Source organism: Hipposideros armiger, unplaced genomic scaffold (genome assembly GCF_001890085.2).
Source record: "Hipposideros armiger isolate ML-2016 unplaced genomic scaffold, ASM189008v1 scaffold_106, whole genome shotgun sequence".
Taxonomy (NCBI): Eukaryota; Metazoa; Chordata; class Mammalia; order Chiroptera; family Hipposideridae; genus Hipposideros; species Hipposideros armiger.
Genome location: NW_017731456.1, coordinates 3,168,515 through 3,196,219, shown reverse-complemented (window position 1 = coordinate 3,196,219; position 27,705 = coordinate 3,168,515). Strand labels below are relative to the sequence as shown.

General features: G+C 43.2%; 1 protein-coding gene across 1 annotated transcript in view; it reads left to right on the top strand.

The window, feature by feature from the left end:
• The window catches only part of WLS (Wnt ligand secretion mediator), a 103,459-nt gene extending 85,533 nt beyond the window's left edge, over positions 1–17,926 (top strand). Inside the window, exons 10-12 of the mRNA XM_019646785.1 lie at positions 274–357; positions 6,848–7,001; positions 16,978–17,926. Coding sequence (XP_019502330.1) covers positions 274–357; positions 6,848–7,001; positions 16,978–17,087 — 348 coding nt within the window. The 3' untranslated portion in view covers positions 17,088–17,926. The remainder of the gene's footprint in view (positions 1–273; positions 358–6,847; positions 7,002–16,977) is intronic.
• Positions 17,927–27,705: the final 9,779 nt, after the last annotated feature.

The window sequence follows — 27,705 nt, the reverse complement described above, 5'->3', positions numbered from 1 at the left end:
CCTCGTGACGTGCTGTGAATATAATTTCCCGGGCTCTGGTATCACTGTTTCATGAGAGATAAGAACATAAGAAATATTTGGCCCTATACATTTTTCAGACACATTCACCTCTGCAGGAGAAATGTTACAATATGAAATTATTTTTACCATTGTTCTTAGGGATTTGATTTTACATATTTTTTTAATTAGCTTTTTATAAGATTTTATATATTAAGAAAAGAATTGATGGTAGCAGGTAGAATGTTAAACTACTCTTTCTCTCTTTCCTAATAGGGGCTAATTTTCAGGTTCAAGTTCCTCATGCTTATCACTTTGGCCTGTGCTGCCATGACTGTCATCTTCTTCATTGTTAGTCAGGTAAGTGGACCCTGAGAGGTCAGGGCGAGAATGACCCTAGAGAGGTCCCTCTGCTCTGTGCAGAAAATTCTATAGCACTACTGAGAAAGGATCAAGGAAGCTGTAATTCTGGACAGGTGATTAAGCCATGTTTTCTTAGGCTGCTCCAATCTAGGACTTGTTATTGTCTAGCTAGAGGTATACTGAATTTCCCCGTTCAGTACAGCCTCACAGAAGGAAACAGTTGCTAAATAAATGAAAAGCCTACAGCCAGATTGAAGGGTGCTCGTTTCATGTACTTAAGGGAATAAACTTTTCATGCCCTGTAGCAGAACACCAACAAGCCAGTATTAATTTGATTTGATTTTATCTAGCATTAACGTAGATCCTTTTACCGTCCATCAGCCATTCTTTGTGGTAATTATATTGCCTCTTAAACACGAAATGAAATTCAAAAGTCCCCTTGATAGAATCTTATCTTTCTGCTGGGTATTTCCCAAACTCAACACTTTGCTGCACTTGAAAAAATCTCAATAATGCTAATAATTTTAAAATATTGGTAACTTATTTTGTACAGTGGAAAGTACTGTTAAAATCGAACGTATTACATATCTGTCATTCATTTGAGCTTCACAAAAACCCTATGGGGAAAGTAGGGTAGGAATTGTTATCCCATTTTGCTAAACTATGAACCAGTGGCCTTAGAGACATTTCCCATTGATGCTGTTTTCCAGCTGAGTGCGACTGTGGATGGGTTCCTTAACAGTTCTGAGGTTTAATTTTCTTTTCTGTAAACTGGATGTGAAAATAGCACTACTTGCAGAAGGTGGCTGTAAGTATCACAGGAAGTAGTGCTTGCAGAATGCTTTGCGGTGTGCCGGCACATTGTGAGCATAAATAGCTCTGCCCGTATGGGCAGCAAAAGGGTGGATGTTGTGCCAAAGGATGGCAGTAAGTTAGGGACCAGAACCCAGTCCTTGTAACTTATTTTGGCCAGCTGTTCTATTATCCCTGTATTTGGCCAAAACTGAGAATGTCAGTAGTGCAGATAGAGCCTTAGGACAAGACTTGTCCCATTCTGCTAGCAAGTTTCCTTCTAGTAGAGGGGCTCCTAAGCTGTTTTGTGTCATGGACCCCTTGGACAACCTGGTGAGGGAGATGGGCTTCTTATTTGAATGTTTTTAAGTGAGCAAAATAAAAATCTTTGGACTCAGGAGATACATAGATGATAGATAGATAGATAGATAGATAGATAGATAGATAGATCAATAATAGGTAGGTAGGTAGATACATACATACTTATATACATACTTACTTGCAGGTATACATGTTACAGATACATATAACTGTATTGATATGAAAATATCATGATTTCTATTGGTGACAAAATTACAGGTAGTGTTAATATTACGGGGATTTGTTTTCTATATTCATAACTGAAAGAAACAGTAACTTCTGGTTAGAATTGGGTGAAAATAAAGATATAATTTTTTCTCATTCCAATTCACAGACTCCTTGAATTTTATCCAAGGACACCCAAGGGTGCCTCTAACCCAAAGCAGGATCCCCTATAGGCCTGTTGGCTGTGCCCCCTGGGCGGTGTTAGTGTTGCTGCTGGAGGCTAAGTGAACGTGAAAAGAAATAAAACAAATACATATATGTGTCTTCATAAGTTCTGCTCACCACATGTGCCCGACCTACAACAGTGCTGTGTTTGTATCAGACTGTTTGTTTATAAAACCTTGGAAACATCATTCTCCACTCCAAACGCAGTAAAAATATTTTAAATTCTGAATGAGTTTTTTATTCAACCAGCTGAGGCTCCAAAAAGGATGTCTGAGGCCTGATTTATCCCTTGGCTGATTCCCTCGTGTGACAAAAATGCTTTCCAGTCCTCCAGTCCCTTGGTAATGTCCTGTGACGCTTAAATACAGTTCTGCCAGGCCAAGAGAGCCAGGCCCACGGCTTCGAGAAAAAGAACCTCAAGTAAGGTGGGCTGAGGAATAAAAGGCAATACCAAGGTATGTTCTCAGGAAGGGCACTGTGGGTCCTAACACATGTTTTTGCTGCTTTAGAAAGCTGAAGTCATTCTCCCACAGCCTTGTCCCACTAAGCCCCTTCCACCTGAAGTCAAGTGGGGACATTTAGCTGATCTTGAAGGCGGTTATACGTTATCCGAATTTAACCTTGTACATGTTTAATTAATGCATCTTTTTAAAGCAAAGGAAGTCAGTCTTCCAAGGAGCAGAGTTTGTGGCATTTCTTTTGAGGAAAAGATTCATATTCCATTGCCCCAGTATTTTCTAACACAGCTCTGGCCTGTGGCTGGCTTTTTATATCTACTGCGACAGTCGGCCGGGAGTGGATTTCAACTCCAAGGGGGTAGCAATGAGGTCTTTTGGATTCCATTAGCTCCTCACATTCCTCCTGCTGGGTTATTTTTTTAAGGTTTATTTATAGATATCTAAGACGTTTTCAGGCATAACTCTCAGTGTCCCAGGTACTGTATTAATATAGTCATCAGAGGATTTATTTTTTAATGTCATTTCGGAATGTCTCAGCAATGAGCTCACCTGAAAGAAAACCTATTGGGTAACTTTTTGAAATAGATTCCAGCCTTAGGTAAAAGGAATGTATTAAAACTCCCATTATACTCTCGGGCTTGCTGGGAGAGCTTGCATTTAAGCCCCATGAAATATAATGCGAGGGAATCTCGCCAGGATATTGAAGCTCTGAGGCCAGGAATGAAAGGCCGATGGGAAGCTGTGGAATGCGGTGACCTTGAGGCTTTGTAGCTGGGCACTGAGGTGCAGCCTTTTAATGCCTGCCATTTTAATGGCCTCAGTCCTAGCAACCAAGAGATGGCACATCACAGTCTGGTATTTTAGCCCCTTTCCTCTGGAAAAGAAAGAGGCGTTCCATTTAGAGGTGATGAGCAGTAGGGAACAGAAGTGCAATGCAGGGGAGAAGGTCACCAACCTTCACTAAGGAGACCCCCAGGTGCCTGACCTTCAGGTTAAGCCACAAGCATCCAACTCCCAGAGAGCCTGTCCCTAGCCCTTTGTGTGTGTGTGTGTGTGTGTGTGTGTGTGTGTGTGTGTGCGTGCGCGCGCGTGCGCGCGTGCGTGTGATCACTTCATTCTGTTACTTAGAGAGGAAATGTTTCCACTAAGAAAGCCTGTGTCTGGGATTTGGAAATCTTGTTGTTAAGTGGAATGTTGGTTGTCAAGACTACTGGGTGTAAAGGGATTTGACCTTCACTTGGCTCCAGGGGTATAATTGGGTGGTTTCACACAAAAGTAAATTGTTCAAATGTTAAATCAGGAAAAACAGGAACTTTTAGAAATAAGATTTACGCAGACGGGAGATGATCCCCCGCTCTCTTTTTATTTTGGTTGGGGCTACCTGATTTTTCTCTCTGAAAGTTAAAACGGAATGACTGTTACCATTCTGCCTCGGCATTAATGAGATTTTGGATTTACAAGGGCTGCTCTGTTGAGGCTGCTTACTGTGGGACATATTGGTGGGAATGTGCTCAGAGTGCAGGATGGCTGAGGCATGAATAATTGAGAGAGGAGAGGGGAAAACACAATCGAGTCCCCGAACAGCAGAATGACACTGTATATAGTTTATATATGCAAATTCAACTCTTTGCCCTCAGCAGAAAATAATACATTTAGAGATTACAAATTAAGTAGTATGGGTATTCTGCAACCCCATTCTAAACAGCGTCCATGTGTCTCAAAGTAAACACGAGAGGGAGGCATTAAAAATGCTATTTCCTCAGTCACTGTCAACGCCTATGTGTCCTGCAGAGTGTGAGCATCTCATTTCAGTGGCTGTACTGTAAAATTGTATTTTGCATATATAGAGTTTCTTGTATACCATACATTATTATGTCTAGGATATATACTGCATACATATTAATCTACAGATTTAAAGGAACAAAACCTGTGTGTACATATTCTTATAAATAATGTGCATTATGGTCAGTTAAGTGAATTTTCAAAAGAAATTTGACCTTACACAATTATTGCCTCATACGTTAACTTGAGAGATGCTTTCTGTTTAATTCCTATTCTTGTGTTATGGTAATGGTTAAGTACATCTTCTTTTGGAGTCAGAGCCATGACTTTCTGGTTGAGCGGTTTTGGGCAAGATATTGTACCTCTCTGTCACAGTATACCCATGTGCTGAGTGGAAATATTACGTACCTACCTCATAGACTTGTTATTGAGACTAAAGAATATCTTTGTGTACACTTCATAGTGTAGTACCTGACAAACCATTAGCATTGAATAAATGTTAACTGTTATTATCCTTCTTATTATTTTTAAAAATCTTAGCTTTGCTAATATCTGTGTTAACTTTTTCTTTTAAGCGATAATAAAGGAATACAATTGGCAGCAGTATTTAAGTGAAATAATACGTATTCCCACTGACCTCTTACTTTTAAGTGCGAGTACTCTGATTTGCTATGGACTGCAATAATTCTTCTTTACTTTTCAATCAGATATTTCCTAAGAGGGACTGTTTCTATCCCCCCCGTCTATCTCCATGTATTTGCCCTTGCCTTTCTGCACATCCCTACACTCTTGCCCATATTCATTTCTCAGACCTCTTCCTGTGATACCATTGTGTACCAGGCCTTCAGGTGGGTGTTTCCTTGGATCAGTCATGCCAATTCCAGCAAGAATCAATTTGAGCAACATTGTCAATAGTGGGTACCCCTAGCTTATATCACAGGGTCTCTTACAGGCCCACTCTCTTAACAAAGTAAAGTTAGAAGTGCCTTTCTTCATCTTACCTGTATTTCACCCAGCCTAGCCTCTCCTCTTTAATCACATACAAAAGAGTTCCCTTTGTAACGACAGCAGGTACATTCATTTCCAGGAACCATCTTAAAGCTTCCTTTCATCTTCTAGTATACGCATTAAAAAAAATCACCTTAAGTGTGTTCTTTTATAAAGTTATGATATTCTGTACTTAAAAGTAAGAAGAGTGACATTTGGAGACATTTCTAAGAAGCAAGTCCTAAGTCGCATGAATGCTGGTGCATTGTTCTAAAATCAGTAATGGTTATGAAATCCTTCTTTGCCAAAGACATTCCTGAGCATGTCCTATAAAGTAAATTATTTTCCAAAATAAATAAGTTCATGGTGGTGGTTTGTTTAGGAATTACAAAAATGAAAAATTGCATGTCACCAATGTGAAACTGAAACGGGTACATCTATATAACCAGCTAACGTGGTTAACTGACACTCCAGTTCTTTCCAAAGAAAATACTTGTACTTACAGCTGTATTAGGCCTGGGGCGCCAGTGGACCATGGGTTTTAAAGAGGGTACCAAATGAATATGGACTCACTGCTTTGTGAACAGGAGATGAAATAAACTTGTTTGTTGGTCATTCATATTTAGATATAGCTTGCCACCTTATACTTGAGCTCCTAAAAGAAGGGACTCCTGAGGATGGTTTATAAAACCCAGCTTCACTAAGTTATCACAGGAGCATCTGTCCAATATATATATATATTTTTTTATTCCCATTTAAGATTTGCTATAGCAAGCAGAAGTGATCAAAATCATTTCATTGACCTCAGACTGGCACAAATTATTAGTCACTCAATTCAACAGTTTTGTTAACAGTTCTTAGGGAAACCCATAGGTCACCATGTAGCCCTTAAGACAATTACCAAGTCATTAGCAAACAAAAGCAGCTTCAAAACATTCTTGCAGAATTATAAAAGCACACGAAAGCTTCATAATTACCTGTGTCAGTGACTTATATAGTGACATGATACAAACAAGATTTATTGAGCATTTACTACATACCAGGAGATTTCTAGAAATATTTTTACTTAATTCTCTTCGGTAACCCTGTATGTTTTTATTTTGCATGTAAAAAAACTAAAGTTCAGAGTCTTAATCTTACTGCTCTTACGTTAAACAGATACTGAGTGGTAGAGTCTGGATTTGAATCCAGGTCTCTGACTTCAAGCCCGTGTCTTTCTGCTTCCTCACAATGCCCCACTAAGGAAAACTCCTCACGCTAAGGATTCATTTGTTTATTTAATCAACCTGTCTTCATGGAGCCCCTATGGTGCTTGAGGCACTGCAGCTATGTCTGGAACTGAATCAGAGCTGGTCTCTGCCTGTAGGGAGTTTACAACTAGCTGAGAAGACAGAGGAGGAATTATACTTGTAGATAAGTGTTAAATACAAACACCATTTCTTTAAATTAGGGGTAATGAACTGCTATTTTAGGAAGAGACACTCCCCAGGTGATTCTGAAGTGCAGTCAAGATGAGAAGCAGACTCTGTGCCTGACACATAGAGTAAGCCCTTAATTAATTTGTTCATAGTAGTATGATTCAGATTGTAAGATGGAGTCTTACGTGTTTTTCACTTTTCCCATGTGGAGAAGAAACTTGGTTTTTGTGTTGGTTGGTTCCCGTATTGTGTTGTGTTTCTTCTTGGCTCCAACTCAGTGTCACTGTCCTTTTTCCATAGGTGACTGAAGGCCATTGGAAGTGGGGCGATGTCACCGTCCAAGTAAACAGTGCCTTTTTCACAGGCATCTATGGGATGTGGAACCTGTATGTCTTTGCTTTGATGTTCTTGTATGCACCATCCCATAAGAACTATGGGGATGACCAGTCCAATGGTGAGTTCCAATCTCTTTAGTACAGCTTTATTATAATAGGATAAGTAGGCTCCTGTCTCTACAAGACTTAAATATCAAAAGCTCTGGGTCCCCCCATCAAACTTTCCCTCCAAGAGTAAATGAGCATCCCTAGAGATTCTGGAGCCAAAAGCCAGAACAAGGGCAGATATTTCTTTTTTAAAAAATATTTTATTGGGGAATTGGGAGAGGGAATAGCATTGGGGAATCTGGGAACGGGAACAAACAAGTTGCTGTCCTTTTGTTCTTCAGTCTAGTTGTGGAGGACGTCGACTCGCTGGCCATTTTGGTATTATCATTGTGCTCTTCCCGAGTGAGGCAGTCACTCGCCGGTCATTGGACGGCTGCTCACAGTGGCTCATGGCAGCTCACGCTGGCTGCCAGCCACTCATGGTAGCTAATGGCAGCCCGCTGCAGCCTACGCCGTTGCCGGTGACTCACAGTAGCCCAGCTCCAGGTGGAGCTGTTGTTCACCATCCTAGCTGTAGAGGGCAGTGTCACTGGCCCTCATGTGGGATTCGAACCAGGGCCCTGCTGCTCAGAGCTGGGGTCCCAAGCCAGCTCTTAACCAACGCACCACTCGGTCGGCCTAAGGGCAGATATTTAAGTCCTCATTTTTTTTAATCTTTAACATACATTGGGAATATTACATTCTAATCTAAAACATGTCCCAGTTTTCGTACAAAAATTAAATTTGCTTTCCTCTAGTTTTTTCAGGAAAATTGACTGTTAGAAAGTATACCACATTCATTCTTGTAGTTTGAGAAGTGTAATCGTACAATATCGGGTGGAATGGGACTGGGCCCTGAGAGCTGAAGATGGGAGTGGGCTTCATTTTTCTCTTCACTTTTTTCTGCAAGGCTGTTGACATGTGTCCAGACCAATAGCTATGCTCCTGTCCTCATAGCCTTTCTCTCCTTAAGTGCTGATATGCGCTGTCTTAGATGTTGATATGCTGCAAGGAACCTTAGAGAACTGAGCCAATCCAGTCATTTTAGATAGAGGTGAGGAAACTTAGATGCAGAGAAGGGAAGGGCTGGCCTGGGGTTTCTCTACCAGCCATGCAGAGAGAGATCAATATCACTGCCTAGGACGGTGCTGTTAAGTTGGAATGGGTGGTCTGGTAAACATCTGATCTGATACCTCCTTTTTCTTAGTCCTTCACTATTTAGCTCCATCCTTCTTCTTTCTTCTCTTTTTCACACTTGCTTTACCCTAGTCGCAGACTTGCTATTCCCCAAATATAGGACACTTTTTCTCAAATCAGAGCCAGTGCCCTTCACTGTGTCTCGGACCAGAGACCAGGGCTTTAAGGTCTTTATGTCCCTGGTGGCACCGATAGTTGGCCATTCTCATAGGATGTGCTCAGCGAGTGTGTGTTCAATGAATGGATTCACATCCTGCCTCCATCTTTTGGGCTTGTTCCAAATGCTTCCTCCTTCTTGAAACATTTTCCTGATCACCCCATTTGGAGGTCAGCAAATTACATTCAATAGAGTATTATTGCCATGGGATGTTGATGGGTTTTAGTAGTCAGATAAGGTTGAGAAACCTTGGATTTTTATTCAGCATTAATGAGGTTTTTAGTACAAGACATCTTAATGCCTTTAATACATCAATGTGTACTGTAAGCCCTGTAAAATGGGTGGGGGTGTCAGCATTTCCCCCAACGTTTAAATCCTTTGGCCCTGGAACCCTTTTTCCAGGCAGCGTATCTTTCAGAACTAGTGTTCTAAGGAGCATGCCTGGGGGAACACGATTACACTTTTCCTGTCACTCACTACCTAGATGTGGCTGAGTTTGCCTGTCCTTCCTGACGCCTGCTGGAACATTCACTCCTTCAGGGCAAGGACTCGTTCTCAAGGGTGCTTTGAAAATGTTGAGTGAATTAATGCTTTAGAAATAAGAGTTCTAGATTAGCTTTCATATTTCACAGATGAATGATCTTGAGAGGGAGGTAAATAAAGGGGGTGATACCATGAGAGTTGGAGCAGGGGAAGGAGGGCGTCTGTGCTTAGGGTCACCAGTAGAGGAGTGGTCTCAACCACCATCCGTCTCCAGTGCTATGCCTGCCTCTTCTGTGTAAGAGCGTCCTAGATATCAGGCCTCTCTTCCTACTTCTTGACTTGTTGTCACACTGTCAGGTCCATCTTTGCACATGGGTTCTGGGCAAGAAAAAAGACTGGCTTCGCCGCCCACCTGCCCAACTCTTGGTTTGATGGACTCCCTTTCTAGAGAGCTTGTGAGCTAGGCAGCCTTCCTTTTCCACTGCTTCCTTTCCACTGCTAGCACACAGTGGGTTACTGTGTGCATGGAAATGGAAAACGCTGCCTCTCTCACAGGGGACCTCCATAACACCAGCAGGAAGGGATTCTGGGCTTGTGAACAAGAATCGTGATTTCATTTCATGGTCCTCTGTTGGACTTTGACAGAAACCACATGGACCTGTCCTTGACTTGAGAGTATTAAGCAGGAACCCAAAAGATGGAGCTCCTGCCTCCCAGGGAAATACCACAGAAGGCAAACACTGGACTTCCTGGGATGTTGGAAAGATCATTTTAATGTTAATAGTTACTGAGTCCTGACCTGGGATACAGCACTTCATGTACATAAACTATTCTGGTGGTGTTTGCTGTGTGACTTAGTAGCAAACTGCTTAACCTTTCTGTGCACTACTTCCAACTGTAAGGGAACCCTGAAAGTCTTTTGGAACCATGACATTCTATGATTCTCTTTATTCCTATTAGCAAGGAAGGGGCAGAAATGTACCTCCTGTCCTAACAGTAGCACTCCAAGAGGTACTTCTGTCACAGATAAGGGGTTTCCAGACACTGGCGAGAATTTGCACAGCTCCAGCACTTTCAGGCATGTGGGGGGGCCAGAGCTGGGGCCAACCCTGCAGAGTCAGGGTGACTGCCTGTCCCCTGTTGGGCCAGATGATGGAGTTGCAGCCAGGTTTTCAGCAGCTCCCATTAAGACTTCTTTCCCTGTACAACAGCCACACTTTTAGGTTTGAAACACCTTGCACTTGAGAACAGCACTTGATCAATTCCTCATCAGATTTTTTGTTGTCGAAGACAGCTTGAATGGCAGTGCACGGAAAGCTCAAAAGCTAGTTCTCAGCAGGTTATGCCCCCGAATCTTTTGCTAAGTGGTATTTGGAAATGTTCCTGGTTTTGGATTGTGACTGGTACATGCCATTGGCATTTTGTGGCCTGATTACATTTGAGGGATGCTACGTGTCCTACAATGAACAAAAATAGCTCTTTGTAGTAAAGAGCTGCCCTACCCGAAATGCCAATAGGGCCCCTTTTGAAAATCATTCTTCAAGCAGTTTAGTGGGCAGACCCTTTTGGGACCCTGTTCTGATCATACACACAGAAGTCACCCGATATAGCAGTTCTACGATGGTGACATCATCAGCTATGATGTCAACAGCAGCCCGTGAGCCCTGGCAGCTGGCTGTGCCCTGTTCCAGTGTGGTGCTGTGATCTTGTACATTTGGAAGGGGGCTCTTCCTCTTTGGGCTCTCCGATCACTTTTTTTCTCTGCTGTATTTCACTTTTCATCTCTTCATCTGCTGCCAGACCACACGATGTTTCCTAGGAATTATGGCACATTTGCCAAGAGTTTGAAGCTCCTTAGGAAAAGCTAGTTTGGAATATTACATGGAAACCTAGAAAAATGAACTCCCAGGGGGATACAGTATATTTGGAAATTCCCTTCCAAATATACAAAAAAAAAAGGTCTCTTCCAGCCTTTTCATGCTCCTTCTCCTGTTTCGTGGCAAGTTTTTATTTTTACATTGGCTTGGACTTCCCCCTCAACCCCTTGCTTTCAAGGTCCATAGCCAAAAATTCAGATCTCTTGCTGTGGAGAATGAATCCCAGGGGTGTGTGGTGCTTCTTGCCTTTGTGAGATGGATCCTGGACGACGAACCTTTGGAGAAAGCTCATTTCCAGGAACTTGGCATGCAGTTTCTGAGGGAGCAGAGGCCAAAGGGGATGAGGACAGAGAAAGAACCATTCAGAAGTGTTGTTTTGTTTGGGAGGTGGAGAGAGATGCCCAGACGTGTCAGGATGGAGTGGGTAGGAAGAAGCGGAAGCAGCGAGCATAGACTTTTGCGCTGGGCTAGGTCGGTAAGATGGAGCGATGCGAAGCCCAAAGGAGTGACACAATCCTTGCTCTCACGCTGCTGGTAGCCTGGCCCGGGAGACAAGGCTTCCTTAGCTGCCTCCTGCAACACAGGACATGGCAAGACAGCTCCAACCCAGCCTGTTTTCATGTTCTTAGTAGCTGATCGGTGCAGCAGGGGTGTAGAGTTCTGGCTTCCTTCTTGTTGGTTGATTTACCATAGCTGCAGTGGTGACGTGAACACATTCACTTAAATCAGTGTGTGTGCGTGCGTGTGTGTGTGTGATCATTTTATGTGTCTATGTGTGTCTATATATATATATATATATATATGCAAACATGCTCATAATTTTTTACTTCAGTCAAGATATTTTAGACCTCTTTCCTTCAAGGACCATTCACAATTTCGGCTGCTCTGCTCTTGCTGCCTTTTCATTAAAATTGTTCTTTATACCTATTTCCATGACCAATTTGTGAATCATTCTGGATGTCTTCCCAGGCGGAAACAAATTGCTGATTTTAACGTTAGCTCAGAGCAAAGGCACTGTCTCCCACGGGCACAACATCAATGACCTATGCACATGGCAAACTGTCCAGACCCCCTCTGTCACCAATTCACATGGGAATAAAAAAAAATTGGAGCTGCTAATGAAGTAAGAGAATTCTGGATAAAAGCTTTCATGTTTGTGTTCTTTCGTCTATAGAGTTCTTGTCAGACGGTTGTAGAAAAAAAGCGAGAAATGGAATTCCTGACTGGATGATTATGATGAAGGGAACAGGAGACACTCTAATTGCCAGCTGGTCCCCTTCTATTTCTAGTCACACTCCATGTCTTCTGCCTGATGCACTCATTCTGCTGGACGCCACAGCAGCAATCCTGGGTCCCATGTCTTGGTAGCTAGCTACCACGCTGTGTCAGTTTTACTTCTGGAGGCTTCTAAGGTGTCCTGCTGCTTGCTTCACATGAAAGGTGGCTTTGGTGTCTGTTGCCTCAATAAATGTTTGGCTTGAGTCATGAGGCTTTGACAGTGGCTGCCTTTTAGAGGCCTTTCCCCTGGTTGCATGTTAGATGGCTCACCCATGGCCAACCTAGCTTCTCTCTGGTGTCTGTGAGCAGTGATGGAGTTGGTCTTACCACCAAGGAGGACTCACACTCTGAAGTGGATGTCAACAGCCTTTTCCCATTCCTTAATGAAGGTGGGAAACAGGTGACAGGCCATCGCTAGGCTGCACCTCCTGCTCTGCTAATTTTTTTTTTTTTAAGTTGCACCATCCTGCCACCTGTTGGCATCTCAGCGACTGCTCAGCTCGGGCGGGGAATCGAACCACTGTTGCTCAGAGCTCAAACTCTTGAGCGAGCTCTTAACCAACAGAGCCACTCGGCCGGCCCTCTGCTATTTTAGTCAGGTACTTTCTGCTCCTGCCTCGCCCAGGGCTGCTGTCCTACTAGTGACCCGATCTTTCTTTGTCCAGGCAATTAAAATCATATTTACTGAGTTTAGAATTACTGTCACTCCACTGTGATAGGTACCTCAGTCACCTTCTTGAGACAATCTTTCTGCTTCCTAAAGGTCTTAGTTTGGTAGGGCTGTTATAACAAATACCACAGAATTGGTGGCTTAAACAACAGAAATTTATTTTCTCACAGTTCTGGAGGCTAGAATTCTAGTCCCAGACCAAAGTGTCAGCAGGGTTGGTTTCTTCTGAGGCGTCTTTCTTTCTTTGGCTTATAGGTGGCTGTCTTCTCCCTGTGTCTTCACATGGTCTTCCCTCTGTGTGCTTGTATCCTAATCTCCTTTTCTTATAAAGACACTGGTCATGTTGGATTAGGGACCTTCACAATACTTCATTTTAACTTACTTCTTTAAATACCCTGTCTCCAAATACAATCACATTCTGCAGTATTGGGAATTAGGACTTCAAAAAATTATTTTTTTTGCGGGGGTGAGGAGGGGTTGGGGAATTCAACTCAGCACACAACACTAAGATTTCACTCAAAACTTCTAGGCTTTATTGTGTCCCTCTCCTTGCAGTTGCCTGGCATTGAGTGTCTGGAGATACTGTGGAGGTGGTTGGGAAATGGCTCACCCCAAACCTGGCATAAACCACCTTGACGGTTGAAAGGGATTGAGAGGTGGCTGGACCCAGGATTCCTGAACCCTGTCTCACCAAGGCACTCCTGTTTATAGCTGAGGGTTTGTCCCTCAACCCCGGTGGGGAACACCAGTATGGGTGCACTGGGCTGGACCTAGCCATCTGGAGTGGAGCAAGGAGGAGCAAGTCCCTGTGGTTGTCTTACAATAGATATGGATCCGTCAGTAGTCCTTTGAGATGAAATCTAATGACAGAGATCAGTCTCATTTCACAATGGTTAGAAAGAAACAAGCCTTTATCTTAATACCAGACAAGTCTTGGTAGGCATTTTAATGAGCACGTACTATACCAGATACTGTGCTGAGTATTTACATTCTTTACGGAAAAAAAAAAAGAATTTTAAAACCTACCATCCACTGTTTTATCAACACCCCAAATGTAGGAAGGATGTAATCTTAAAGGAACAACAGTCATTTGGATGGAAATAATTTAGCTTTACAAACATTGCATTCTCCTTGGTTTTCTCATTCTGCCATGAACCAGGGACTTTGTCACAGGGAGTTAACATTTGAGCTTAGCTTTGAAAGTGAATAGGGAGGAGGTCAGTGTGGGTCTAGAAAAAATTTCACAGGAAGGAATGAAGTCAAGAATTTTATGGAAAGAACATAGGCTTTGGAGGTAGACGCAGATGATTTGAAATCTTTGTTCCAATGTATACTGTGTGGCCTTGAGAAACAAATAGGAGCTTATGGTGTGGGAGCTCTCTGGCTCCCATATCTGGGTAATGGGGTGTTAATCTGCCTTAGTGGTTGTGAGGACAAAATTAGGTAGCCTTCATTAATCTTAGAAGACTGGTCTCTCCCAGGTTCTGTGAAACAATCTTGGAATTATCTTAGGAATTTTCCTCCTTTTCACCAAAGTAGTCTCAGATATACCAGTGATTGTCATTAAAATGCCCCCAGTCATTATATCATGATAGAGCACGTAGCTTTGTGGGCTCCCAGTATGCATTCCAGGAAGTTAGCGTCAAGCAGCAGCTACTTCCCTGTGGTCATCATACCATAGATTCCGATCCATCCTTAGTCCTTGGAGATGAAATCCAATGCCAGAGATTGGTCTCATTTCGCAACGGTTAGAAAGAAACAAGCCTTTGATCGTATTGTTAATTAGCTGAGATGAATTGACATTATAACCAGAGAAGGAGACTTATTAGGAACTGAAGAGTTTTTTCTTTTCCTCCCTTAATTTATTATTTTCCTTTTTATTCTTCCCCTCCCCCCTAGTAAGAGACATATCACATTTTTGGAGGGTTTTTGTTTTGTTTTATTTTGCATTCTCTTGGAATGCAACAGACTGAGCGTGTTTGTGCACTGGGGTGCAGGAGCTTAGAGAAGGAGAAGAACACATGAGCAAGACCTGGGCAGGAGGAGGAGTGGATGGACTTTGGAGACAGAGGGAGGGAGCACCCCTTCTGCCGTGTTACTGCCATATTCCCACATCCATTCTCTAAGGGGAAAAAGTTGACTTTCAAGGTACAGTAGAACCACACACGAATCATAGATTTTGCTAGCCGGAGCCCCATACATCTGGGTCCTCATCCCAGCTCTGCTGGGAGCAGGCTGCATCATGTTAGAGGAGTTAATTGCCTATCTGAGCCTCAGTATCTTCATATCTTGTAAGGAAATACAGGGCATGCTAAGCCCCTCACAGTGCATGCAGTAACTACTCATACATGACAGCTCTCCTTACTAGCAGTGCACTGATACTGTATGCTATAAATTCTCTTTCATCAAAAATCAAAATTAATATGCGGAACAATTCATCCAAATTATTGTATGTTTGTATTTATGACTGTAACACATTGCGTGTGGATTCATAATGATGTAGGATATTTCTTGTGCCGGGGTCGTGGTCTCATGAAGCCGAAGAATGGAGACACGGACCAGAGAGGTGGAGTTTGTAGCAGAGGATGGTTTTATTAGAGCAAGAGAAAGGTTACAGCTCCCGAGCGGGAGGAAGGGTACCTGGAAAATGGGATGCCCACTAGTTAGGGTCAAAGGCTTGAGTTTTATATGGTTTTTTTCTGCCTGGAATGGGGAATGCTGGAATACTGGTGCCTGTCATTAAGGTGTTTATCAGATTTGTTCTGTTGCTCAGCCTTGGGGAGGCCTTTCAAAATGTCCTCCAAAATGGCTTTGTTGCTCTGGGGCATGATTGATGTCTCTGTTCCAGTATGAGGAAGTCACCCTATCATTTTGAAAGGAATGGCTAGTTTAAGGAATGACCAGATTTTTTATCTTATCTTTACTCAGTCTACAGGGAATTCCTGACTGCCTGATATTATACTAACTAATCTGTCTTAATACTTTGCTGGCAGTCCCATCTGAACATGCACGAAGAGACAGCACAGCCTAAAAGTGGAGCGTGAGCCTGGATGCTGGGTCCTCATTGCTCCTATTTGCTCACATCACTGTTGCCTCACTTGGGCCTTGGGCAAGTTGCTTAGCCTCTCTGTGCCTCAGTTGTCTCATCAACAGAATGGGAATGACAGGATGACAATAGTACCTCTTTCAATAGGCTGGTTTGCGGATTAAGTGTATTAATTAATATTTTGAAAGTGTTTAGAATAGTATCAGGCACGTGATAAGCACTACAACAAGTACTAGGTACTTGTTAAAATAAGGAAGCCAAAGTAATTTGGGCTGTTTCTTCAAATGATCTATAGGATCATACACGTTTTCTAGGACCTGCTAATTGAAGACTCCTTGGAAACTGATAATAGCATATAACTTTACTTGGGTTTTGAACCACAGAAGTCTTCAATGAAAGGGATTCCTAAGGTAAACACTTGGAGGTGCTAATGGGTTTGCTGGGGTGGTCAGGAGAACTCTGTTTGAAATTTTGATGACTCTCAGACATGCAGATCATGAAACTGGCTTTGAACTTTTGATGGCTCACCCAGATATGCAAATCTAGAATTAGTTTTGACCAAGCACTGGATAGGGCCAGTGTGTGGCCTGACCAAAACAGAGTCCTGAGGAGCAGCAGAAGATTCAGAGCACATTTCTGGTACTTTGTCCTTGAGAAGAAAACCCTTAATTGTTCCTAAATGTATTATATGTAGTACCCTGCCAGCTCTGTTGGTGATAAGCAGGTCTTGTTTGCCTTCACATGGCATAGGCACTTTGTAAATTATTCACAGCAAGTGTGTAGTTGGCTGCCCTCCCATCACTGGGGAGGAAAGTTGTGCCAGCTTAGCCCATAGCAGGAGCCTTCCTTCTGCCTAGTTCTGGGCTCTGTTGTGGGTCTGCTCTGCCACCGGGGGCAGTCACCTTACAGTCCTCCCAGTTTTCTCATCTGTAAAGCTGGCATGATCAGAGTGCCGCCTTGGAGGGTTTTTGTGAGGATTAAATACACTCATTCATAAAGCATTGAGAATAGCGTCAGGTACCATGGAAGCGTTCGTTAAATGTTAGTAATTACTACCAATTATATAAGCAGTACGTTGACTCATCTCTCATTCATATCTCTTTTCTGAGAGACAAAAATGGGTGATATGACTGCCAAGTCCAAGTGAAAAGGTTGGGACTGAGCCCTAAGTGTCCTGGTGTTTCTCTGTAAGCTCAGACTATGAAAGAGGGCTGGTATTGGGTGACTGTTACTCAGATGAACCCCAGCTTTCTTCTCCTTTCTCCTTGAACACGCCTAACACCAAAAACTGCTGTTTCAGGTGATCTGGGTGTCCACAGTGGGGAAGAACTCCAGCTCACCACCACGATCACCCACGTGGACGGCCCCACCGAGATCTACAAGTTGACCCGCAAGGAGGCCCAGGAGTAGGCAGCTGCAGTAACTACCTGGCTGGGATTGACTCCCATGTCCCAGCCCCTCTCACTAGACTGGGGAACATGCCAGAGAGAGCTCACTGTGCCAACGAATGCTCTTGTCTCTTAGCTGTGGTTTCTTGGACCAGCGGCATGGACGTTGTCAGCTTGCCTTCTGACTGTAGCTCTTAGAGGAATATCCCTACAGCTACTGATGCATTGTGTATGATAACAAAACCTCTGGTATACCACATTTTCTGTGACCATTGTTAATTAGTGACATAGTAACATCTGTAGCAGGTGGTTAGTAAACCTCATGTGTCGGGGGTGTACTCCTTGGGGGATGATTTGGGCCAGATGGGGTCTCTATGGAGTGGAATATTTGACTCTTTTTCCTGTTTTAGATTCTAGGATAGATTTTTTAATATCCTTTGCTGTCCAAGATAGGCTGGTGTCATACCTTTTCACTCCTACTTCATGACCACTTTTTTTTTTCTATTTATATCACCAAGTAGCCTATTGAGTTAATATTTAAGTTGTCAATAGATACTTGTCCCTATTTTTTATGGCATAGTATAAAATAACTGAATTTCATGAGAAGGTCTGTTACACCAGGGGCATTTCAGCTTTGAAACCAAATCTGTATATCCAATACTAACAAGCCTGTTGGATGTGGGTTTTAAAAATGTTTGCTAAACTACCCAAGTAGGATGTATTGTATTAAATGGCCTTTGGGTCTGAAAAGCTTTTTATAACCTCGTGCTTAAAATGTGTTTTCTTTTGATAAGATGCTCCAAACAGCCTCCAAAAGTGTAGATCTGATCGTTTAAATAAACCTGTATGTATATGCATAGATGTATACGCACACGTGGTCCTCCTGCTCAGCTACTGCACACGCTTGCGGATGCTTTTCCATGTCGAGTCTATGGAGTGGGGAGGGGGCGGTGAGAAATTAAAGAAAATTAAAGAAAATTAAAGCTTTATGAGAAATTAAAATATTTTACCATTAAATTAAAGTGTTTGGGGTGGTATCTATTTCTGGGAATAAGATAACATTTTCTGTACAGGGCAATTAACCTCCTTAGGCTGGCACGTGTGACAACAAGGGTTGGGGGAAAAAACATGATTTAGAAACAGATTACCCCCCCCACACACACACACACCTATGCCCACCTCCACAAATAGCCTGTTTGATGGTATTTGAACTCTGGCATTGGGGAGGCAACCTGGTATCGCAGAGAGAAAAGAACACTGGATCTGAGGTGAGAAGGCAGTTTCCTGTTGAAAGTCGATCATTTACTTCTGTGAACCTGTTGACGCCACCTGACGTGGCTGTTCCCTCACCTACAGACTGGCATTCATAAACTTTCACTGCTTCGTGTGGTTCAGTGCCAATTAAATCAGTTAATGTATATGGAAATGAATTTTCAACTCTAAAGCTGTACAAATGTGTTCTTCCTGGAGCCTAAAAACAATTTTATGAGTATGCTGTTTTTCAGACACTGATGCCTGGTTGCCTGGGTCACAGCCTGGTTAATTCACCCACTCAGCACCCCCTATCCTTTCTTTTCCCTGATTTTGGCTAAAATCATGGTAAGCAAGGACAGAAGGCAAATACTCGGACCTTGGCTGTGCTCTCAGGCCTTTTCCTATCCTGGTAAACATCTGATGGTATATGAACCAATTCATTCAACATCCAGTTCTGATCTGCCACTGTGTTGCCAGGAATTAAAGGTAGCTTGTACTTCATAGCCTGGAAGGGAAGATGAGCTTAAAACATGGCAAATGACCTCCTGTTCCAGATGATGGAGGGACAGGTTCTAAGGAGACAGGGAAAGGGCCTGAAATAAGCCAAAAAGGAGCAGTAAGATTTTACCAGTGCCAGTGGCCAAAGGGAACAGAAGTTCAAACATCATAGAGGAAGTGAGTAACAGAGCATGTTTGGATAAGTTCGGTCATCAGGCCTGGCTGGCACATAGCAGGAGTGAAAACAGCACATGATAAGCCCCAATGTACCTGTGATCAGAATGAGAAGGGTTCTTTATGCTATGGTAAGAGCTGCAAGACTTCGCTTAGGGTTTAGACAGAAAAGTGATAAGATCCAAATTACCACTGGAGCATGGAGGGGTTGGAAAAGCCCAGCGCGGAGATCACAAAGAATGGAGCCAGGGGAATGGGAGAGGACGTGGAAAGGAGTGGACTTATTTTGGAGATAAAAGTGACGAGGTTTGAGCATTCTGAGTGTGAGCCTGAAGAAAAGCAAGAGCAAGGCCTTGCTGGGTGAGGGAATGGTAGGGCCTTTGACAGAATTAGAGATCCCTGGAGGAGAAGTATAGGTGATTCTGATACTTAAAGGTCTATCAATAATAAAAACCAACTCAGCCAAAAGAGGGACTTTCCTAGAATATTCCTAGTGTATCTCCATGAATCCATGGGACAGTTGAAGTAACCAGAAAAACTGGGACCTGGGACAGCTCTAAGGGACCTCAGTACCAGGAATTCATGGACCTTTCCCCTTCGGTAGTACCAGTTACAACTAGTCCAAGCCTTTGTCTCTGTCACTTCAAAACTAGGAGAGAAGACACGAGTGACTCAGCCTCAGGCAGGTGCCTGTTAGCTGGTCAGAAGTCAAGTCACATGGCTGCTAGCAGCTCACCTTGTGGATTGGGGTCCCTTTCCAAAGAATGGAGAGTCCATTCTGAGCTGGGCAAACAATCAGAAAAGATCTACCGCAACGGGCAAGATGATAGGTTGGGATTGGCCTGGGCTGGGTTGGAAAGGCCATCTTCTGGACGAATTGACAAGCTAACAATTAGAAATGAGAGGCTGAGCAGGCCACTCTGGGCAGGAGGCTTGGCAACCATTATCACTGAGAATGAGAAGGACAGCTTGGCAGAGCATCAAAGCATCAGGGAAGATTACCAGGAGAGGCCACATTCCATAGGTGCGAGGAAGAACATTAGGTAGGTTACTCGGAAAAATGGGAGGTGTTAAAGAAGCCAAAGAAAGAACTAGAGTCGTGGGGGAAGACATGTTCGATACTCTGAGAGATTCAAAAGCATTTTAAGCATTGGCTATAAAGCCTGCTGCATTTGGTGGTTTGAAGGTGTGAGACTTCCCCAAGTGGTCGTGATGGGAATGAAGGAGGTAGGATGGTGGCTGCAGGAGGAACCAGAGTAGAAGGAAGCAAGGCTTGCGTTTTTTAGTCTGGGGAGAGAACAGGACTGAGTTTGTAAACCTGAGGAGTGACAACCAGCCAAGAAGTCAAGAGGATGATGAGTTAACAGAAGCCCCAAGGTAGGTGCTCCATCAAAGGTCAGATATTCGGGATCAAGGACATGAATTGATGTGTTAGTTTCGAAAGAGTAAAAGGACACCTTCATCCTGAAATGGGAGAAAAATGACAGATGGATGTTGGAGGAGAAACTTGAGGTCAAAAGGCAAAAGGTTGCAGTGTCCCCCTGTGTTTCTGTGTTCTCCACAAACTTGAAATGCGTATTGGAGTTCTGCTAAAAAAGTTCTCAGTTTCAAAAATGCATGTTGAACACAACCACTTTCAATTAGTAGAAAGTTCAAGAAGCGCTTCGACAGGTGAGTAAAAGCCTTTATTAAGGACCATCAACCTAGACAAAAAAATTAATTATTGGCCATGTCCACCAGTTTTATCAACTGTACTAAAATTTTTCAGGTAGCTTTGAAGAAGACCAACGAAGAGATGTGTAAAATTTCCCAGTCATCTGCTTTTAAAAAATAAGAATTCAGCAATATATTCAACAAATAAAATACAACTGCTATTTCAAAGAAAAAAAAATTATGTTGGTCAACCCATTGGGTATTCACCAGATGTTATTGTACCATTAGGGGAAGGAAATGTCCATAATAATGAAATGAATGGTTCCCCATATGACCTAGTAGCTTTCACCATTTCTCAGAACTGAGATAAAGCACTGTAACAATTCTGAGGCCTGTGTCCTTCAGCCCATCTTTCAGAGCTGGTGGAGCCCTTGGAAGTCACACCCCTGGAGGCCCAGCAGGTAGGGTTTGAGAAAGTTGAAAGAAATTCAGAGAGGAGATTGGTCATGGGTCTCATCCTCATCTTGGTAGTTCTAGAAACTTATGTTTTATCAATTCTTTCAAATTGATCAGGCTCTAAGAGGCTGACTGGTCACCTTGGGGAATCTCAATAAGCAGCAGTTCCCATGCAGTCATTTGCAATGCAACACACACATCATCTTGTGGCTCCATCATTCCAGACACTTTCTTCCCTCTTCCTTCCTATTGTCCGGTAACCTCGGAGACTAAACAAGGAAACAGAACAAGATAACATCTCAACCATGATGAGCCTGAGGGATCATCCCTATGCCTTCAAAGAAAATACACACAGCTCTCTAAAAAGTGCCTCAATGGTATGCAAATTCATTAGGGAGGGTTGGTGAGTGAGCAAGTAGACACACCTCAGCCAATCCCAATCTCTGTCTAACTGCTGTGGAAACAAATTCTTTGGTACCTCCTTTTTTGTAATTTTTTTTTATTGGGTAACTGTGTTTTTTCCAGGACCCATCAGCTCCAAATCAAGTCATTGTCCTTTAATCTAGTTGTGGAGGGCACAGCTCAGCTCCAAGTCCAGTTGCCATTTTCAGTCTAGTTGTGGGGTGAGGAACAGCCCACCATCCCATGTAGGGCTCGAACTAGCAACCTTGTTGTTAAGAGCATGGGTTCTAACCAACTGAGCCATCCGGCACCCACCAGCAGCTCAGTGGCAGCTCAGCTCAAGTCGTTGTCTTCAATCTAGTTGCGGAGGGTGCAGCTTATTGGCCCATGTGGGAATCGAACCGGCAACCTTGTTCAGAGCTCACACTCTAACCAACTGAGCCACCCGGCTGCCCCATCCCCTTCTTTTTTTTTTATTCAAGTCGACTGAACCCCTTTCACTGACATTCATCATCGGGATATGTTGGTGCCACAAACATGGCCTAACTTGCCGGTACAGTCTGACTTTTGTGAACCTATACCTTTGTCCCCTATATATCAAGGCCCTTGCATCCTGTGGTGCTATAGGAACCGTTCTGATGTCTGCAAGCTTGCTCTCGGCCATCACATTTTGACACATGACTGATTTTGTTGTACAGGGGCAAGTTGGTTTCTGAGACCACTTTAGCAGCACCTTTTCATCACCCGACATCAGAGGGGTCTTCCAGGCACTCTTTGAACCGTCGAAGTGTCCAGAACTTCCTGACCTGATGATGATATACGAGTACTTCGCTATGATTGTTGAGAAGGCTCTTCAGTATTGAGACCAGACCTTCCTTTGTGACTTTGACCCTCTATTCTGACTGAACTCCTTCCTACAGGTCCTGTCTCACTCAGGGCTGATCTTCTCTAGGTGCATGGCTCAGTTCCTCAGCTCCTCCTCCAGACATGATTTTCTAGACTGTCCCCTCATGACTGCTTGCCTGTCAACTACATTCTAGTTCCTCATTGTCCCCAAATATAATACTCAAACTGCAGCATGACTCTGGCTGCCACAGATTATTGTGAAAATAATAATAGGGCTCCACATCCTAAGAAAATGGCACTAGGTTTTTAAAAATAAAATACCTTTTAGCTCCTCATGATCACATATGTAACCTCTTCAACACTTATGGTTTTAAAAAATTAATATCATCTATACCTTCCTTTGTATTGGGGAATATTTTTCAACTGAATCGTGGGACTTTACATGTATCCCTGTGATACCTCACTTTTCTCACAGAGTCCATAGGTAAAGTACATCTTTAACTTTTAAAATATGCACAGTTTGAAATGTAAGTAAAAGTAGTCGAATCCTTTCCAAGTACAAAATGAGTTGGTGTCAATAGCTGGAGAATTGACAAATCTATATTTACCTGTGACCAGAAAAGCCTCCCATGGCCTGGACTTCTCTCCTTTGTCCAGCTGTCTCCTTCATACACAACACTGATGTTAAACACCTTATTTCATGTGGCTGTGTTTTGTAATATGAAACTTTATAATTTTACATATTTCCTCCTAATATCTCCTCATAGTTACCTAGTGGGGAGCCTACTTCACTTAATAAAGAATGAGGCTCAGAGAGGTGAAGTGACAAAGTTGGAACTAAGAAAAGATCTTCAGTCTTCGAAACTCACTGTCTTTTAAATGGCATCTCTGCAGCAGAAGAGTCGGGAATTTTGTCTTGAGCTGCATGTCTCATTAGAGCAGAATGACCTTTTTGGGAGATGTTATCCCAGCCCGAAAGAAAATATCTGCCTGCTCTCTACTTCCATCCATGGCAAGTGTCTACCCTCTTCTGGCCAAAGGGAGAATGACAACTGTCACTGAGCAAATCCTCAGGACAAACATCAGACCTTGGAATCTGGGCAACTGGAAGTTACTCCATGATAATGACTGCTATTTAGTGAGTTCTGGCTCTGGCTCTACATATACCTTTGCACTGGGAGCCTCAGGGCAGCTGTACCCTTCTCCCCCACCCCTTCGAACTAGGTGAATCCTGAAGTGCTCACCAGCTCTGATTCTAAGAGTTATGAAGGAGGCTATGTCTTTAATGGTGCCCTATAACAGTTAAGAGTGCTTGATCACATCAGCTCTGGGAAGATGTGCTGGCATTGCTCTCTGAGCAGTGCTGATGTAAAAACAAACATATATCTATATCTATGTATGCATAGAATATATATGTAATATATATGCATACATATATATTGCTATATACAGAAAATTTCTGGAGACTATTTCCAGAAATTCCCTAGAAAACAGCGTTATATAAACTGCCTTTTTTACAACACATTATATCTAGAAGGTCTCTCAATGTCCTATCATCTACAACATGATTTTAATGATTTTATTATTGTAGTCTTTAATAAGGATGTATTATAATTTGTTTGCTAATCTCCTATTGTTGGACATTTAAATGATTTGCAACGTTTGTCAACAACATATGCTGACATAAACATCCTTGGATGGAAATCTTTTTGTAGATCTCTGATTGTTGTCTTAGGGTTAATTCCTAAGAGTAGACAGGGGCCAAAGTTCAATTATTCACTCACTAAGTGTATGTTGAACATCCTATTATGGGCCAGGTGCTGTTTTAAGCACCTGGGACAAATCAATAAGCAACATCCCTGTTGTCAAGGTGTTTATTGATCTGGTAGGGGAAGATGGGGAGGGGCAATTGGTAATAAATAAATACAGTGATAAGAACAAAGGCTATGGAAAAAAGCATTTATCTTGGACACCTGTAAACCTAAAGTGCCCTCCAGAAATGTGCCACCAGCAGAATGAGTGGACCTGTGGCTTCACATCTTCACTGATACTATTATTTGCTACTTCAAAAGTAAAAAAAAAAGTTGAATTTGGCATTTATTTCATGACCACTGAGATTGAACATGTTCTATATTCCTGTAAGTTTATATTTTTAGGTTGTCAGTTCAATATCTTTATCCGGTTTCCTCTGATATTTTGATTTAGGATATTCACCTTTTGTCTGTTATATGTGTAGCCAAATTTTTCCCAGTTTCTTGCTTGCTTTTAATTTTGTTTTGTTTTTTGTTCGTTTGTTTTAATGTTTCCTGGGGCATAGAACTTTTTAATTTTTATGTAATCAACTCTGTAAATCTTTTCCTTTGTGTAATGCCTAAGGAAATCTTCCTAATCTAAGACATAGAATAGGTCACCCATATTTTTTCCAGTTTTTAAGTTTTCTTATTTTAGTTTTCTTTAACTCATCAAGTCATATGGAATTTGTTTTTCAGTAGGAAACTCAATTAAATATATATTTCCAAATAGTTACCCCTGCATGACTGTTTGGGTAATAGTTGGGGAAGACAGGCTCCTAAGCCAATTGGGGGAGGCCGTGGCTGTGGGCCACCCCTGAACTGAGACTCTGGAGTGGCCAGGACGCTGAGGTGAAGGAACCACTCCAGCTGCCAGAACCACTACAGAAGCTGCCAGCAAGAAACAGGGCATTCTGGGATCGGCTACCCAGGGTCTCCCAGGGAACACACTTTTGATTTTGCCGGTGTGGGTCCTGTCGAGGAAATGCACCAACTGGAGAAGATGGACTTGTACTGGGTCACAGAGAAAACATGAGAGCTATGGGCAGAGGCCTTCTGGACCTTCCAGGAAGCTGATCTGGAAGAAGTTTGCTCCTCTGTGCCAGACAGAGCACAGGAAAACTGCCTCTGGGGCTAGCCACTGATGGTGACACTGATTGGATCAATTCATGGGGACCACTTGAGCCTTCTCTGTGCATAAAAAGGGAAGCACTTGATAACCTGGAGAGAGCCAAAGGTCCTGGTGAGTGCTCTAACTCTATGACTAATTGCTGTGTGTCCTGAGCCAAGTTACAGTACCTCTCTGGGTCTGGTTTTATCAAATGAGATGTGCTTTCTTATTATGCCACATTTAGCATCATTGGTTGGTTGGGAAGAAGACTGCATAAGGATATGCACTTCTTGATTTGGAATACAAGCTGCAGTTGAACAGATAAGATTTGGGAATGTGTACAGTATACTAGCTTGATGCACAGGAGTAAGTGTGTGTCTATGAGAGAGAAACGGGTAATTGGAGGAAGAGTGGAAGAAGAAGGAAAAGAAGGGAGGGAGGAAAGAAGGGAGGAAGGGAGAAAGGAAGGCAGAGGGGAAACTGAAAATAAGTAGGGCTGGTAAGAAGAAAATTGAACCAAGGTCTGTCGTGAATTGGAATTTCTGCCAATCATGCTAACCTAACCTGCACAAAGGTGAGTGGGACGGGTAGGGGCGGGGGCTACTCATGCAGTTGCAATGTCAACCTTTCAACCCACCAACTGTGCTGTTAGCCTTTTCTTTTCCCAGAATTAGTCGGTCATAGCTATCTGCTGCCCTCTGCTGGCCTAAATAAATAATGTCACATTACAAAAGAGTTTTCTGATTATAATAATATTCGTTTACCCAACAAATATTTATGGACCATCTATTAAGTACCAGGCACTGTACTAAAACAGACCAGGAACTAAAACAAAGATTTCTACCTTCGTGGGACTTAATTCAATAACAACAATTATCAAACATTTATAGACTCCTTGCTATGTATGTGCCAGGTAGTATTTTAATTGCTTGATATTTATCAACTCATTTTAATCCTCACATCAGTCCTATGAGGTAGGTATGATTAGTTTCCATTTTACAGATAAGGAAACTGGTGCACAGAGAGGTTGGACAATTTCCCTGAGGTCACACAGCTCTGAAGTAACTGAACCTGCTTTAACTCAGCCTGGCTCCAGAGCCTATTCTCAACCACTCCATATACCGCCTTTACTGTCATGTTCTAGTTGATCTGCTTCTCTTACCTGCTCTAAATATTGTGCAGACAGCAGCATTATTAGGTGGAAAGACAGACATTGACTTGGCTCCTTTGGCTCAGCCACTCATCCATCCGGGTCACTACGTGGGAGTAAGCCAGTTCCTTATCCCATATAGTTGTGGGAAGATTAACACACAGCGCATGCGTGCTCCCAGCAGGCCCTATCAAGTGTTGTCCCTGTTCTCCTCCCTCCGCCACGCGGATCCTCAGATGGGAGGGTCAAGGAAGCCACCAGAGGGGCCGAATCTCTGACCTGCTGCCCCAGGCCCCAGTCTTGAGGTCCCTGTGACCCTGCTTCTCCAGTTTAGCACTAAAGGGCAGGAGGCAATCTGGAAGTTAATGATGAAACCGGAAGTTCTTGCCTGCTTGTCCTAGATCTCCGGGGCAAAGGGACAACATACAGCAAGAGGGTTTCAGGTAAGCTCTGGGCATCTGGCATCTATTGACCCAGGAGGTGGAGACCTACTAGTCTCCAGGGAAAAGGGTACTACAATGCCAGCAGCAGGAGGAAGAGGGCGAGGGCGGCAACACACAGAGGAATGCGGGAGTCCTCAAGTTTTTAGAAGCCTTCGATTTCCTTTTTTTTTTTGAAAGATTTTTTTTTTTAATTGGGGAATTGGGGGGATGGGAACAGTGCTGGGGAGTTGGGGGAAGGGGAACAGACTAGTTGTGGAGGACGTTGCTTCACTGGCCCAAGTTGGCACCATCATTGTGCTCTTCCCAGGTGAGGCAGATCAGTTGCCAGCTTCTGGATGGCCGCTCACTGCGGCTGCTGGCCGCTCACGCTGAATGCTGGCTACATACGGTAGCCCATGGCAACCCACTGCCACAGGGACTGCAGCCTATGCCGTCACCGGCGACCCACAGCAGCCCAGCTCCAGGTTGAGCTGTTGTTCAGCATCTTAGCTGTAGAGGGCAGTGTCACTGACCCTCATATGTGGAATCCGAACCGGGGTCTTCTGGCGCCCCAAGCCAGTTCTTAATCATCGCGCCACTTGGCCGGCCCCTCTTTCTTTCTTTCTTTCTTCTTTTTTTTTTTAAATCAGGTGTGCCTAACCACATACAAAATATTAACTAGGGAAAGAAGGATATATTGTTTAGTTCCATTTAGAAATTTATTGATGTTTTTAAAAGGCAAATCTTGGGCCGGCCGAGTGGCGCGATGGTTAAGAACTCGCTTGGGATGCCAGAGGGCCCCGGTTCGGATCCCACATATGAGGGCCATGACACTGCCCTCCACAGCTAAGATGCTGAACAACAGCTCAACCTGGAGCTGGGCT